Here is a 16,494-nt window from a genome sequence, read left to right as displayed (position 1 = left end):
CCTTGTGTTTCTGCATTTAGATCTCAAAACAAATGACATCCTAATATACAGTATAGTTACATCCAATTGTAGTATCGGATGATTCAGTCTGCTTTATTGGACCCAGTAGTGATGGAACAAATTCCATTGTCTAAATTCAGACCATCATGTTTGTTTTTCTAGGGTGATTATTCATTTAAGTTCTTCTTTATTTATCACTATCTCATGGTTTTAGAATACCACCAGCGGGGGGCCGGTGTGAAGATGGCGGCATCAGGGTAGGATCAGTATTAACTGCGCTTCGGAGGCTCAGCGGTACATAGTGCGGCGCTGTGAGGGGTGCCCTGAGCCAGCGCCTATACCCTACACTGTTCACACAGCCTGTCGGGGTCCCCGGATCACAGCCAGCATCAATCCTCAGGCCAGTATAATCCTGTGAACAGCGGCAAGACAGCGCCATTTTGGGGGCGGAGTGGACCCAGCAGCGTTTCAGCGCCATTTTCCTGCCTGCACAGCGCTGTCAGTGAAGAACAAGTCCCTCCACAGCAACTCCAGCTATCTATCACAGTACCAGGGGGTTGTAGAAGGTAGGGGAGGCTGCAAAACAACTGTGTAACCTATTAAGGTGCACAGTCAGCGCTGATAGGGGGTCTCCCTTCATATTAGAAGCGCTGTGTGTGGGTTGGCTCCAATCTCTGTCTCTCTCTTGCCATTCTTGGGGGTAAAACTCTGTCTCCCTCCCCTGTGTGTGTGTGGAGTGTCTGTGGTCTCCATTAAGCAATGTAAAGGGACTCTGTCTCATATGCTGCAGAGGATATGTCTACTCAGGATGATCCCCTTCCATGTAATCAGGATTGCACTGGTTTAGCACAGATTCCAGCAAGGGAGCCTGAGTGGTTATCCTCTATCAAATCTATAATTTATCAGATTTCTAATTGGGTTGCACAGGAAGAATCTGCAACTCAGGCTTTACAGAACTCTCTGGCAGTCTAGCCAAATTATGGTACATCAGGGCTCCCTGCTGTATATTCCCATAAACGTGCGCTTGCTCAGATCATGCAGGTTTATACCAATACTGACTCTGATACTACAGACGGTGACGGTGATGTGTTGCGGGGAGCTGCATCTTTTTCCACAGGTGTGCAGTTGATTATAGAGGTTATTAGGAATGTGTTACTGCTGCAACACCCGAGCAGGTTGAGGAGGCTTACTTTACTGAAAATAAGAAAGCCTTGCTAACCTTCCCTGCATCAAAAGAATTAAATGCTATATTTGAAAAGGCTTGGGAAAACCTGTATAAAAAATTCCAGATACCTAAAAGGGTTCTGGTAGCGTTTACTTTCCCGGTAGAGGATAGGGAAAAATGGGAAAACCCACCTATTGTTGACGCGTCAGTATCCAGACTCTCAAAAAAGGTGGTTTTACCTGTTACAGGATCTACTGTACCGCTTTGAAAGAGCCGGCTGATCATAAAATTGATAATGCGCTCAAATCCATGTACACTGCTTCTGGGTCAATACTACGTCCCACTATTGCCAGTGCTAGGATTGCCAAAGCTGTAGTAAATTGGTCAGGCACGTTACTTGAGGATTTGGATACTATGGAGAAATGTGATGTTGAATTGTTTTTACATAACATTCAGGATTCGGCAGGATTCTGGTGGAATCCATGAAGGACCTGGGTTCCATGGCTGCGGGATTTCCTCCATGTCAGTATCGGCTCGTCGAGGGCTGTGGTTGCGCCAGTGGTCTGCTGACGCGGAATCCAGGAGAAGTGTGGAGACCCTACCCTACACAGGTCAGGCTATCTGGGGAAGCGTTAAAAGCATAGATCTCCACGGCTATGGCTGGTAAGTCACCCTTCCTTCCCTCAGCTACATCTGTTCCGAAGAAACCCTTGTCTTTAGTTACGCCATAGTCCTTTAGGTCTAACAAGCCCAGAAAGCCAAAGCTGTCCAACACCTTCTTTCGGGGAGGTCGGCCCAAGTTCAAGAAGCCTGCGGCTGCAGGTTCCCAGGAACAGAAACCTCCTTCAGGTACACCAAAGTACTCCGCATGACGGTGGACTGCACGCCTCGGATGTTGGCCCGGTGGGAACGAGACTCAGACATTTCAGTCATGTCTGGGTGTCCTCCGGCCTGGACCCCTGGGTGCAAGATAATTGTGTCATAGGGGTACGGGCTGGAATTTCAAAATCTTCGTCCTCACCGATATTTCAGATCAGGCTTGCCAGCTCTGCTGGCAGACAGGACTGTCCTGAGTGAAGCCGTCCAGAAGTTAATGGAGGCACAAGTCATTGTGCCAGTGCCACCTCACATGCAGAACAAAGGTTACTATTCGAACCTTTTTGTAGTACCGAAACAGGATGGTTCAGTCAGGCCCATTCTGAACTTAAAATCACTAAACCCCTTTCTGAGGGAGTTCAAGTTCAAAATGGAGTCCCCAAGGGTGATGATATCAGGTCTGGAGGAGGGCAAATTCCTAGTATCCCTGGATATCAAGAATGCGTACCTCCACATTCTGATTTGGCTGCCGCATCAAGCTTATCTTATTTGTGCTGTTGGACTGTCACATTCAGTTCCAGGCCCTCCCATTCGGTCTCTCCACAGCACCGAGGGTATTCCCCAAGGTGATGGCGGAAATTATGATTCTCCTCTGCAGACAAGGGGTGAATATAATTCCGAAACTGGACGATCTGCAGGAGAAGCTGTTATGGTCCATAACACTCACGACTCAGCTTCTCAGAAAATATGGTTGGATCCTAAATCTTCCAAAGTTACACTTGGTACCAACCAGAAGGTTGTCCTTTCTGGGAATGATCCTCGACACGGAAATGCAAAGGGTGTTTCTCCCAGTGGAAAAGGCGTTGGTGATTCAAACAATGCTCCGGGATGTCTCGAAGCCAGCCCTGGTGTCAATTCATCAGTGCATTTGCCTTCTGGGAAAGATGGTGGCCTCGTATGAGGCTATGCAGTACGGGAGGTTTCACGCTTGGTCCTTCCAAGTGGATCTCCTAGACAAGTGGTCGGGATCCCATCTACACATGCATCAGAGAATGCGTCTGTCGCCAAAGGCCAGGATTTCACACCTCTGGTGGCTGCAATTATTTCACCTTCTGGAGGGCCGCAGGTTCGGGATTCAGGACTGGATCCTTCTAACCACGGATGCAAGTTTCCGGGGCTGGGGCGCAGGGGAAACCTTCCAAGGAAGGTGGTCAAGTTTGGAAGCCGGCCTGCCGATAAACATTCTGGAACTAAGAGCCATCTTCAACGGTCTTCAGACTCTGTCTCTCACAGTTGAAGTGTACCTATGATGGAAATTACAGACCTCTCTCATCTTTTTAAGTCGGTCAACTTGCACAATCGGTGGCTGTCCAAATACTTTTTTGCCGCTATGTGTGTGTGTGTGTATATATATATATATATATATATATATATATATATATTTATATATATATATATATTTATATATATATATATATATATATATATATATATTTATATATATATATATATATATATTTATTTTTGCAGATCTTTTAACGACTCTCCTTAACTGGGGTAGCCAAAATTTGGTTGTCGGCGGGGACTTGAATTTGGTAGTCGACCCATCCATGGACAGACCAGGGGTACATACCACCACTAACACACCCTCCGCTCAGTTACTTTCCTCTTTCTGTACTCAACTAGACCTATTAGATCCCTGGTGTATACTACATCCCACTCAGAAAGACTTTTCTTTCTATTCCCATCCTCATTCCTCCCATTCTCGAATTGATTATATTTTTACTGTCACTGGCCTCCTACCCAAAGTTACTTACACCTCTATTGAGAATATTATTATAACCGATCATGCCCCGATATCTCTCCACATCCGACTGACCTTGCCTCCCCGTAGTATCCCTAGATTGCGTTTTCCTGCATATTTGCGTCACTCCACTGATTTCCTTCTCCATCTCAAACAGTCCTGGCTCAATTACAATCTAGATAATAGCGATCCGAGTTTAGACTCGCCAATATTTTGGGGCGCGGCTAAGGCTGTCCTTCGCGGACACATGATATCCTTCTAAACGGAGGAAGTTTTCTTCCCAATTACAGACCATAAGTGCCACACTCACCTCTGCGTACAGGAGATATACCCAACATGACTCCCCCGCACACAAGGAAGCTTAACTTTCTACCAAACTCCGCTATGATGCGTTCCTCACGGAACAAGCCCAACTATCCTATGACTACCAACGCAACAGATTTCACAGGTGGGGCAATAAGTCGGGCAAACTGTTGGCCAATTTAATCAAGGGCCCTAAATCCCGCACATGGGTGAATGCAATCGTAAACTCGGGCACACTGACCACTGACCCCGAAACCATATGCAATTAATTTCGGAGCTTTTATCAATCTCTATACGCCAAAGGCCCTGATGACTTGGAGGCTAATCGCTCCTTTCTAGAGGAGGCTGCCCTCCTGGTCTTGGCCCAAGAGGAGAGAGACTTTCTGGAATCACCGGTCACGGTTGAGGAGGTTGTTGACGTCATTAAGACCCTACCTAACAATAAAAGCCCTGGCCCAGATGGCTTTGGCGCGGAGTTTTATAAAATGCTTTGTGACGAGCTTGCTCTCACTCTTGCATCTCTTTATAATCATATTCTTATCTCCAAGTGTACTCCAATTAGATTTAATGAGGCCACTATAATAGTTCTGGCAAAACCTGGCAAAGATCCCTCCCTACCCAGTTCCTACAGATCGATCTCCCTTCTCAATCAGGATTTCAAAATTCTCACGAAACTGATGGCCAACAGACTACAGCCCTGCCTTTCCCATGTTATATCACCTGCGCAGATGGGCTTTATTAAACATAGACAATCTGTACAGGGTATCAGAACCGCCTCAGTGGCCATCACTTACTCACAATATCACTGATAACATTTTGATAAACCTTTATGCAGAAAAGGCTTTTGACAAGATTGCTTGGCCTCACTTAGCTAGAGTCTTGATTCATCAACAATTTGGTGAGAACTTACTCGGCCTTGTCGACTCCCTTTATAACAGCCCTACTGCGCAGGTAGTAGTCAATAATTTCCCCTCATCTCCCTTTATTCTTGAAAGAGGGACTAGACAGGGATGCCCACTCTCCCCCCTTCTTTTCAATCTGGCTCTAGAACCTTTTTTACGGTATATCCTCAACCTATCTGCCTTCCGGGGTATTAGGATAGGTAATAGAGAGGTGAAACTGTTGGTATTTGCGGATGATGTCCTCCTTTTTACCTCTAACCCGAGACTATCTATTCCGGCATTACAGAACACTATTGAACGTTTCTCCTCCTTTGCCGGTTTCTCCTTCAACTATGACCAATCTGAGGCTCTGGCCATGTCTACCCAGGTCACCACGGGGTGGGACACTACTTTTCTGTTTCGCTGGGCCCCCACCCACATCGCGTATCTTGGGATCCTTCTCCCCTCTGACCCTACTCGTCTTTACCTTGACAACATACGCCCTATCCTTACCAAAATTCAGACTGAACTAGCGCTCTGGTAAGAACTGCCCCTTAATTTACTGGGAAGCTGCAACCTAGATAAGATGGCTAGCTTCCCCAAATTGCTCTATGTCCTCCAGATAGTTCCAATCATGCTCTCAAAATCTGATCTATCCTCCCTTAACTCATCTATTTCTAAATTTATTTGGGCCAATAAACGACCCAGAATAAGCTTCTTCAAACTGTCCCAGACGGTACAGAATGGGGGTGTAAATTTGCCGGACATAGAGCAATACAATAGAGCGTGCCTTCATTATTTCGCTATGGACTGGCTTAGAGGTACGTCAGTCTTTACCGACTCGATGCTTGATTCCCAACTTTGTGCCCCCGTGTCTCTTAGTTTTCTTCTACACGCGAACAGATCTGAATTGTCGCCCCCTCACCTCGACAACCTACTCTTAACCTCTACCATTATGGCATGGCGGTTATCTAGAAAATCTCTAAAGCTACAATATACCTACTCATTATTTCTCCCTCTGGTTGGTAACCTGCAATTCCAGAAGGGTCAGGCCTCTTTTCCGTTCAATACTTGTCGCACGGCTGGGATTACACAGATTGGTGACCTTCTTGACTCTAGGAAAAGGATGCTTTCTTTTGCTGATGTATTAACCAAATTTGACATTCATCCTCACCATGCATTCTACTTTTTTCAGGCCTCACACTATATACAATCAGTCCTATCCCATCTTCTTCCGTCAGTCTCTATTAATTCCCTAGATACGCTCCTACGCTCTGGGACATACTCCATTTCGACTATTTATGCCCGCATACGCACGGAACATGTACCCACTACTGACCTCGCTCAACTTCTGAATGGTCCTCTCAAATACCTTCAATGTCTCCCGATGCCGTACTGAATAGTTTCTAGTGCCTAACCCTAACCTCCTGCAACCTAACTATAATGTTGACATTCTGACAATGTTGCCTGTCCCCTTTTTTCAATGTTGCCATCATATTTGTATAAATTGTTGTGTCAACATTAATTATTGGTTACAATGATGCACAAAAAATCCAATGCCATTAAGTCTACTGACTTGAGTTAGGAGATTGCTCAATGTAGAATTTACTGGTAAAAGGATCAACAAATCCTGCTGATGGGCAGTGCTCAGCTCACTTTTGCAGAGGGGTTATAACATTGTCACAAAAAATTCCCCTTGCATGATGCAATATCAGGATTTTGACAGCAGCTATTATGGGTCCACAATGATGATATAAAGGAATCATTTGCAGACTTGCCCATTAATCTTTCCTGATGATTTCCATATTTGACCTTTGCACTCTCCTTCCAAATGCCACAAGTATTCTATTTTGTTTGGTGCCCTTGACACTGTATAATTGAATGCTATAAAACATAATGTAACATCCAAATACTAAATATAAGCAAACATTTTATGCTGACAAATTCTGTAATGGATGAAAGTGTCTTTGGAATTACAATTCTAATGTCAGAATTATTGCAAATATGTTATACTAGTTAAAAGCCTGTCAAAATGATGGACAGCGGGGCCGAATTTATAGTAGGAGGGCGGCGCTTCTCACACAGGAGCTACCTGGTTTAAGGAAGTCCTGTTGCTGGGAGCCGGGGCTCTGTCATGCTGAGTATGTATCTGTAATGGGCAGGCTACAATGATGCTGCACTATATATACCAGTACTGGCACATGTAAGCTCACCAGTGCCTGTACAGCTCACGGTCAGTCTGGTGGTTAGAGGACACCAGTAACCCCCAGCAGCTGTCCAAAAGGGTCTGGGTATGGCCTATCCGGGGTGTGGGAGTGGCGAGCACAGAACACTGCCCCTCCTTTGGTATGCAGTGTATATATAAAGCAGCTGAGCCGGTTATCTGCCTCACCCGCATCATCTGCAGCACCAGCACCGACTGGTCGCTGCACTATTCACCCGACACAGGGTCTTACCTCTTCCTGCCAGACTGATTCACCTTCTCCCTCTGCCGGTAAGTGGCCACACGTGCCCCCTATGCCTCCGCTGTGAGCACTGCCGTACCATATAGTGGTTCCTGCATCTGTTTCCTAGTTACTGCTGCTACTTGTTGCTGAGTCCTGGGATGGCAAGTAACCTGGGGTTGCAACATAGTATATGGAGAAGGTGGTGCAGATTATGTGGTATATGGAGGAGGAGGATGCCCTGTATATAGGGAGCACTAAATGGAGGGGTATGTGGGGGTGCAGTGTACATAGGGAGTGTGTCCGTATCCGAGGTGACTATATTGAAAAAATCTGCATCTCTCCACTGTCCCTATTTGACCCTACCCTTCCACTCTCCTCAGTCCCTATCTAACCCATCCCCTCCCCCCTCTCTCCCCCCCCACCCCCATGTCCTATCTGCCCCAAGCCTCCCCTCTCTCCCCAGTCCCTATCTTCCCCAAGTCTCCTGTCCCCTTTTTCTCCCCCAGTCCCTATCTGCCCCTACCCCACTCTCCATCCCCCCGGTCCCTATATGCACCTACCCCCATGCTCTTACCTCAGCGCCCTCTCTCCGTATGCAGCAAGTGTGAAATAGTCAGATCAGTATTAATATTACCAGCACAGGTTAGAAGGGTGCAACATCTCCCTGAAGTATTAGTTTTACTTTTTGTTAGAGCTGTCTCAGCTAACAGGTAAGGAGCAGAGTTGGCTTTTATTATATAGGATATAAGGGGTGTGGTACAGAAAGTCGACACTCAGGAAGTTGGCAAGTTAATATGTTTTTCCATTCAGTTGTCAAGTACCCCAAACCATGAAATTGGCTAATTTGTCAATGTTGACATTCTGAATGTATACCACTACAAATCAGTTATTTAGCAAGCAATGGCTGTATTTTATTGTGACCTGTTTCTGACGCACGTTGGTAAACCTACAAATTGGTGGTAGAGGTTAACATATTGCAGCAATTTAAAATGCTTAGGATAGATATAAGAGTATTCTTACAAAGAACTAAACCTCAAATAGGGTTGAGGTTATCAACAGGTGAAAAAGGGGCAGGCTGATGGGCAAAAAGGTCTTCTATGTTTCTGTGTTTCTATTGTTGGTGTGTGTAGATATAGATAGATATGCAAAAGCCCTGACTGACTGATTCATCACTAATTCTCTTACTCACCGATATGTTAGAAGCTGGAATTTAACAGGTATTCTCCAGGTGGGATATACTGTACTGTAGGAAAATTACGTAATAAGAATTTTAATAAACCTCCCCTAAGGGAATAAAAAGAGGGTTGACATAATGACATCATTACCGATGTGTGGCTTGTGTTGCGTGAACGGTAATGGCCAAATGGACAATCGGATCAAAATTTGGTTTGTCTTTTTTTTACCGTATCTGCTATGGGTGCTCCTCTGGTAATGCCAAGAACCATGGATTAATATTTACTTACATTAAGACGTCGCAAATGTGCATCTCTATAGCTTTTCCAAATTCTTAACATTCTTCTATATGTACAACCGTGAAAATCAAGAGGTGTCTTGAAATGCCACCATATTTACAGGTTTTGCACACAATGCACAACACCTGAATTTGTATCACTCCTAACTAAATTGTCCACTTTATGTTTGTTTCCTGTAACATTTATACTTTAACAGGTTCTACTGTATTATACATTTTCCTTAAAATATTTGTCAGGGTGTAGCAGCTGTTGTTAAGTTTCAACGTTCACAACGATTATTGGGCATTTGCTACATTGTTGTAAAGGTAACATATGAATCCTTACAATTAAAATATAATTCCGTCTCAAAAATGGGACTAATGGTTATTCATTTATGTCAAATGTTTGATAATTGTGACAAGCTATGAAAAACAACATATTGGAAATATTTTTCTTTTTTTATCTTAAAGGTGTCTTTGCTAGTGGTTGTAGAAATTGGTGTGTTCCCTCTGATTTGTGGCTGGTGGTTGGATATCTGTTCGTTGGTAAGAATTTTAATTGTGCATGTTTACAAAATGTAGTTATAGTATAGAAGCAATCGACATTGGCTGCTGCCCCTGGGTTGCAGCGCTGACCAAAGACTGCAGGGGGTAGCCGGACAGCAGATATAAACATGAATGTAAAGTTGTATGCAATATATGTGGTTGCTGGCTTACCCAGGGATCAGCAGCCACACCACACACGGGACACAGGCACACAATGCTCAGCATGTTTCACAGGAGTCTGGGGCGGGTTTATTGAAGATAGAAAACCTCACCGATAATTAATGCAAGAATATCCCTAACCTTAGCAACCAATTTGTGTCATTTTGGCCAATGAGGCATAGTTAATAAAGGCACACAGGGTTAGGGTTAGCATAATCAAACAGTGTAATTTATCACCTTTCATCAGCTAAACATCTGCCTCACTGGTAACCTGTGTTAAATAGCCATAGTTTATATGCTTTCAAATTTAGTCTGAATAACCCTTGGCTTTTTTTTTTTGGTCAACCCTTATAGCCTCTAATTTCTAACAGTCTACCTTAAAATTCGATTTCTGTATCCATCTAAACTTTTTGCTTTAAACTAAATTACTCTTATTTTCTCATACGTCCTAGAGGATGCTGGGGTCCACTTATTGACCATGGGGGTATAGACTGTTCCGCAGGAGCCATGGGCACTCTAAAGACTTTTCATTGGGTATGAACTGGTTCCTCCCTCTATGCCCCTCCTCCAGACCTCAGTTTTAGAAATGTGCCCAGGTCGACTGGATGCAATCTGAGGAGCTCTACTGAGTTTCTCTGAAAAGACTTGTTAGGTTTTTTATTTTCAGGGAGATCTGCTGGCATCAGACTCCCTGCTTCGTGGGACTGAGGGGGCAGAAGTAGGAACCAACTTCCTAAAGAGTTTCATGGCTCTGCTTCTGGCTGACAGGACGCCATTAGCTCCTGAAGGGAACTGAACGCTAGCCGTGCCTAGATGCTCACTCCCACAGCATGCCGTCACCCCCCTCACAGAGCCAGAAGTCAGAAGACAGGTGAGTGTTAGAAGACAGATCTTCAATCAAGAAAGTGACGGCTAAAGGTACCGTGCGGCTGGCGGGAGCGCAGCACGTCATGTTGCCCACACATACACAGGCACTGCAGGGCGCGTGGGGGCGCCCTGGCAGCATGAAACCTATCGAAACTGGCATAAATAAGGGGCATAAGTTGCTGAGGCACAATCCTACCCCCGCCAGTATAAAAAATTACCTCATAAAAGCTGAGGAGAAACACCATTAAAGAGTGGAGCTTCCTCCTCAGTCAGCCAGCACACTGCTCAGCGCCATTTTCTCTCTCTCCTCAGGCTGCAGAGACAACACTGGTCCTCCTCCACTACTGAACAAGTATCAGGGTGCAAAACAGGGGGGGCCCACAGTGAATTTGGTGCTATATAATTGTGTGATTAACATTATAAAAGCGCTGAATGTCAGTGTGCATTTTGTGTTCACAGACATTTGTTTTACTGGCGCTGGTTTGTGAACTGGCAAAATCCTATCTGTGTCCCTCTGACAGATTTTACTGTGGGTCTGTCCCCTATAAATCCCAGAGTGTCTGTGGTGTGATTCTGCACCTGTGTGACATGTCTGTGGCAGGGAACTCTCTGGAGACATGTTAGGGACACAGAGGTGTAATATGACACCAAGAGCCTGATTGGAAGAAAGGTTACATTATAGTGTGAATCATATCCGTAAGAGGTTGGACTGAATCTCATACAGAAAATGAAAATAATCTGTTAAAGATGTGATTTTTAATAGTTCTGCCTTTCATCCACAGGGACCTTTCTGGGTCACATACAAATTTGCACAGGTAGTACAAACTGATACCGACACGGACTCTGATTCCTGTGTCGACACTAGTGATTCCAGGGGAATAGGTCCTAAGTTAGCAAAACAGCATTCAAAACATGTTTTAGCTATAAAGGAGGTGTTAGAAGTTACGAAGCCCCCTCTTTTACCACAAGGAGAGGGTTTATTTTAGTAAAGAAGTATTGTAATTTTCCCTCCACCTCAGATCTGATTTAACCTGAAAAGAAATTTCTGATTCCCAAAAGGATATCAGGCAGCTTACCCTTTTCCAAAAAAGATGGGAGTCACCCCGCATTTTAGACAGGGCCCTGTCATAAAAGAGAAAAGGGTTTCTCCCTGCGCCTGGAATGGCTTCACTTAAGGAGCCGACAGACCGCAAGTGAGTGAAGTGATCTATTGATGTGGCCAATGGGACACTAGTCAGGCCTACCATTGTCTGTGCGTGGGTGAGTAGTGCTATTGAAAAGTCAGAAAACTTGTCATTAGACATTGACACAATAGATAGAGACTAAATACTCCTAACGTTAGGTCATATCAAAGACGCTGCTGCGTACGTACTAGAAACCATGAAATATATTGGTCTCTTGGGATCAAGAACCGCTACCATGGCAGTATCGGCTCGGAGGGCGTTGTGGATTCGCCAGTGGAATGCTGATGCAGATTCCAAAAGAAATATGGAGGCTCTCCCGTATAAAGGTGAGGCCTTGTTTGGTGATGGGCTGGATGCGTTAGTCTCGGCGGCTACCGCAGGTAAGTCGACATTCTTGCCTTATGCTCCTACACCGGCGAAAAAGACATCACTTTCACATGCAGTCCTTTCGCTCAACAAATACAAAAAGGCCAAAGGTTCCCCCTTTTTTCAGGTAGGGGAAGGGGAAAAGGAAAGAAATCCGCAGCGTCTCCCGACCACCCCTGCTTCTGCCAAATCTGTATCATAACGCTGGGGCTCCCTTGCGGGAGTCTGCTCGGGTGGGAGCACGTCTGAAACTTTTCAGCCAAATCTGGATTCAATCTGGCCTGGACCAATGCGTCTTACAAATAGTGTCCCATGGGTACAAACTAGAGTTTCAAGACGTCCCCCCATGCCGATTTTTCAAATTGACCTTGCCAGCTTCTCTTCCGGGAAGAGAGGCAGTAACAAAGGCAATTCAAAAATTATGTCAGGATCAGGTCATTGTCCTGGTACCCTTGGCACAGCAAGAAGAAGGTTTTATTCAAGCCTCTTAGTAGTTCCGATGCCGGACGGCTCGGTCAGACCGATTTTATACCTGAAAAATCTAAATCTCTACCTGAAAAGGTTCACGTTCAAGATGGAATCCCTGAGGGGTAGTGATTTCCAGCCTGGAGGAGGGGGACTTCATGGTGTCAGTAGACATAAAGGATGCTTACTTTCATGTTCCCATTTATCATCCTCACCACGCTTATCTGAGATTCACAGTACAGGATTGCCATTGCCAGTTCCAGACGTTGCCGTTTGGACTCCCCACGGCACCGAGGGTATTCACTAAGGTGATGGCGGAGATGATGGTCCTCCTTCGTTAAAAAGGAGTCAATATAATTCCTTATCTGGACGATCTCCTGATAAAAGCGAGATCCAGGGAACAGTTGGTGCAGAACATCGCACTCTCCCTGTCAATACTCCAAAAGCACAGTTGGATCATGAATTTTCCAAAGTTGCAGTTGGAATCATCTTTTTAGGGATGATTCTGGACACAGAAGTACGGAGAGTATTTGTTCCAGTGGAAAGGGCTCTGGAAATCCAGAAAATGGTCAAACAAATATTGAAACCAACATGGGTGTCGATCCATCAATGCATTCGGTTGTTGGGGAAAATGGTAGCGGCCTACGAGGCCATACAGTTTGGCCGATTTCATGCCAGAGTATTCCAGTGGGACCTGTTGGACAAGTGGTCCGAATCCCACCTACACATGTACCGGAAAATAATCCTGTCCCCCAAAAGCCAGGATTTTGCTCTTGTGGTGGCTACACAGTTCTCACCTACTAGAGGGACGCAGGTTTGGGATTCACGACTGGGTCCTAATAACCACGGATGCAAGTCTCCGAGGCTGGGGAGCTGTCACACACGGGAAAAGCTTCCAAGGAAAATGGTCAAGTCAGGAAGCCTGCCTTCACATAAACGTTCTGGAATTGAGAGCCATTTACAACGGCCTTCTACAAGCGGTACATCTTCAAGATCCCGTGCAGATCCAGTCGGACAATGTAACAGCAGTTGCATACATAAACAGTCAAGGCGGAACGAAAAGCAGAGCGGCAATGGTAGAGGTGACAAGGATTCTCCTCTGGGCAGAAAGACGTTAGAGCTCTGTCAGCAATTTTCCTTGCGGAAGTGGACAACTGTGAAGCAGACTTCCTCAGCAGACACGATCTCCATCCAGGAGAGTGGGGCCTCCACCAAGAAGTCTTCGCAGAGGTGACAAGTCTTTGGGGAGTTCCTCAAGTAGACATGATGGCATCTTGTCTAGACAAGAAGCTTCAGAGATATTGTTCCAGGTCGAGAGACCCTCAAGCAATAGCAGTGGATGCACTGGTGACCCAGTGGTTGTTTCGGTCGGTATATGTTTTCCCTACACTTCCACTGATTCCAAAAGTTCTCAAAATAATAAGAACAAGGGTTTGAGCAATCTTCATTGCCCCAGACTGGCCAAGGAGGGCTTGGTATCCAGATCTTCAGGAGTTGCTCATAGAAGATCCTCGGCCTCTTCCTCCTCGAGAGGGCCTACTTCGGCAGGGGCCATGTGGGTATCAAGACTTACCGTGGCTACGTTTGACGGCATGGCTGTTGAGCGTCAGATCCTAGACCGAAAGGGTATTCCCAAGGAAGTCATCCCCACTCTTATTCAAGCCAGGAAAGGAGTAATGTCTAAGCATTACCACCGTATATGGAGAAAATGTGTGTCTTGGTGTAAATCTAAGAAGGCTACTACGGAAGAGTTTGAGTTGGGACGTTTTCTCCATTTTCTGCAGGCTGGTGTGGATGCGGGCCTTAGATTGGGGTCAATCAAGGTCCAGATTTCGGCCTTATAAGTTTTCTTTCAAAAACAATTGGCCTCCTTTCCAGAAGTTTAGACGTTCGTGAAAGGGGTTCTGCACATTTAGCCTCCTTTTTTGCCTCCAGTGGCACCATGAGACCTTAATGTGGTGTTGCAGTTCCTTCAATCAGATTGGTTTGAACCTCTGCAGGAGATAGAATTGAAGTTTCTCACTTGGAAAGTGGTGATGCTTTTGGCCTTGGCATCCGGAAGGCGGGTGTATGAGTTGGGGGCCTTGTCTCACAAGAGCCCTTACCTGATCTTCCATGAAGATAGGGCAGATTTAAGAACTTGTCAACAATTTCTTCCAAAGGTGGTTTCGTCCTTCCACATAAACCAACCTTTCACTGAGTCACAGTCTCTGAGCTGCGGTGCCTGCCGTGGACTAAATTGGCTCAGGGCTGTTAGCCCCGCAGTGCTCACTGTCCTCTAAGGCTTTGTGTGGACTGTTGAATACATTTCTGATGTATTTTACACATGTGACAGTATAATCATATGAGGGACCGCGCGCCATTGCAAGGGGCAGGGCTTCCCGGAGCGGGACCAGCGGCGGGAAGGTGCCGTTTCCTGCTACTGCGGATCAAGGTTGCAAGCACGCTGCTTCTCCAGGACCCACGCTGTTAGACAGTTTAAACTGGTACCAGGGGGTCATAGTCAGGGCGGAGTACGCCAGCGGCAGCGCCGCTGCACTGATATTACATACACTTATTTTCACACATTGTGCTGCTGTGTGCTGTGTCCGCTCCTCAGTGTCACTCCAAGTACTCTCTAGGGCAGAGGTTCTCAAACTCGGTCCTCGGGGGCCCACACAGTGCATGTTTTGCAGGTCTCACAGAATCGCAAGTGAAATAATTAGCTCCACCTGTGGACCTTTTAAAATGTGTCGGTGAGTAATTAATACACCTGTGCACCTGCTGGGTTACCTGCAAAACATGCACTGTGTGGGCTCCCGAGGACTGAGTTTGAGAACCTCTGCTCTAGGGTCTGTGTAGGGTGTTGGACAAGGGGGCTGTGCTGTGCTTTTCCTGCATAAAGTCTGTGGACTTGGTTGTGTGTGCGGTTTGTAATTCTACCCGTCTTCAGCGGGGTCACTCGTGTGAGCAATGTTCCTTATCTCCTAAGTGGCCCAGCTCACAGGCACCTGACTGGTTAGATAGCTTTAAGAGCATGATTCAGAATGTAAATTCTGAACTAGCTGCAGCTAAAAGAGAGACAGGTGTTTAAACACTCCATTAATTGAGTGACTAAGGCAGCAGATTCCAGGGCGGCTTCCCAGCCCCCTCTAGTGGCTTCCCATAAACGCTCACTACCACAGGTTTTCCAGTCTGATTCTGACTCTGATCAGTCAGATGTGGATGATGATGATATGGACGAGGAAATCTCTGTCCCCTGGGGTGGAGGCTCTCATTTTTGCTGTAAGGGATTTCCTCCACATACCGGATCAGGAGGCAGAACCAGATGCGATGTTATACTTTAGTGTTAGACCCAGGAGTTCAGCTACCGTTCCGGTGTCTAAAGAGTTAAATTACCTGGCCAGGGAGGCCTTGTTAAAGCCTGATAAAAAATGTAAAAAAGGTTTTTGTCTACCTTTCCCCTTCCAGCTGAGGATAGGAAGGTCTGGGAAAAACCCCCGTCAGTCGATACATCTGTATGCAGACTATCTAAGAAATTGGTACTACCTGTCCCCGGGGCTGTATCCCTGAAGAAGCCAGCTGACCGCAAAATTGAGACAGTACTCAAGGCAATTTATACGACAGCAGGTGCAGCACAGCGTCTCACAATAGTTTGTGGATGGATCTCCAGGGCTGTGATAAAGTGGTCTGATAATGTTATTGATGGTTTAGGCTCTCTACCCCGAGATGAGGTTGTTACTCTGTTGCAACATATACAGAATGCTGCAAATTTTATGAGCGAGGCTATTAAGGAGTTGTGTAAGATAAATGGCCGCACTACTGCTATGGCTGTCTCAGCACACAGAGCTCTGTGGTTACGTCAATGGGCGGCAGATGTTGATTCCAAAATTGGTGTAGAAAATTTTCCCTTTTCAGGTGATGCTTTGTTTGGAGATTAAATAAGTGGATCTCCCAAGCAATTGCTGATAAGTCTACCTATCTGCCGTCGGCTGCGCCACCTGCTAAACGTTCTTACACCGGACCCTCCTTGCAGTCCTTTTGTGTGTCAAGGTTCAGAGG

General features: G+C 45.8%; 1 protein-coding gene across 6 annotated transcripts in view; it reads left to right on the top strand.

Annotated features, from left to right (window-relative positions):
- The window catches only part of MARCHF6 (membrane associated ring-CH-type finger 6), an 845,067-nt gene that overhangs the window by 453,857 nt on the left and 374,716 nt on the right, over nucleotides 1–16,494 (top strand). For all 6 annotated transcript variants that reach the window (XM_063922758.1, XM_063922754.1, XM_063922757.1 and 3 more), the window contains 2 exons: nucleotides 9,125–9,193; nucleotides 9,338–9,412. In XM_063922758.1, coding sequence (XP_063778828.1) covers nucleotides 9,125–9,193; nucleotides 9,338–9,412 — 144 coding nt within the window. The remainder of the gene's footprint in view (nucleotides 1–9,124; nucleotides 9,194–9,337; nucleotides 9,413–16,494) is intronic.

The sequence above is a fragment of the Pseudophryne corroboree genome, chromosome 5, assembly GCF_028390025.1.
Source record: "Pseudophryne corroboree isolate aPseCor3 chromosome 5, aPseCor3.hap2, whole genome shotgun sequence".
Classification (NCBI taxonomy): Eukaryota; Metazoa; Chordata; class Amphibia; order Anura; family Myobatrachidae; genus Pseudophryne; species Pseudophryne corroboree.
The sequence above is the reverse complement of the archived record's forward strand: the minus strand, read 5'-3'. Positions and strand labels throughout refer to the sequence as shown.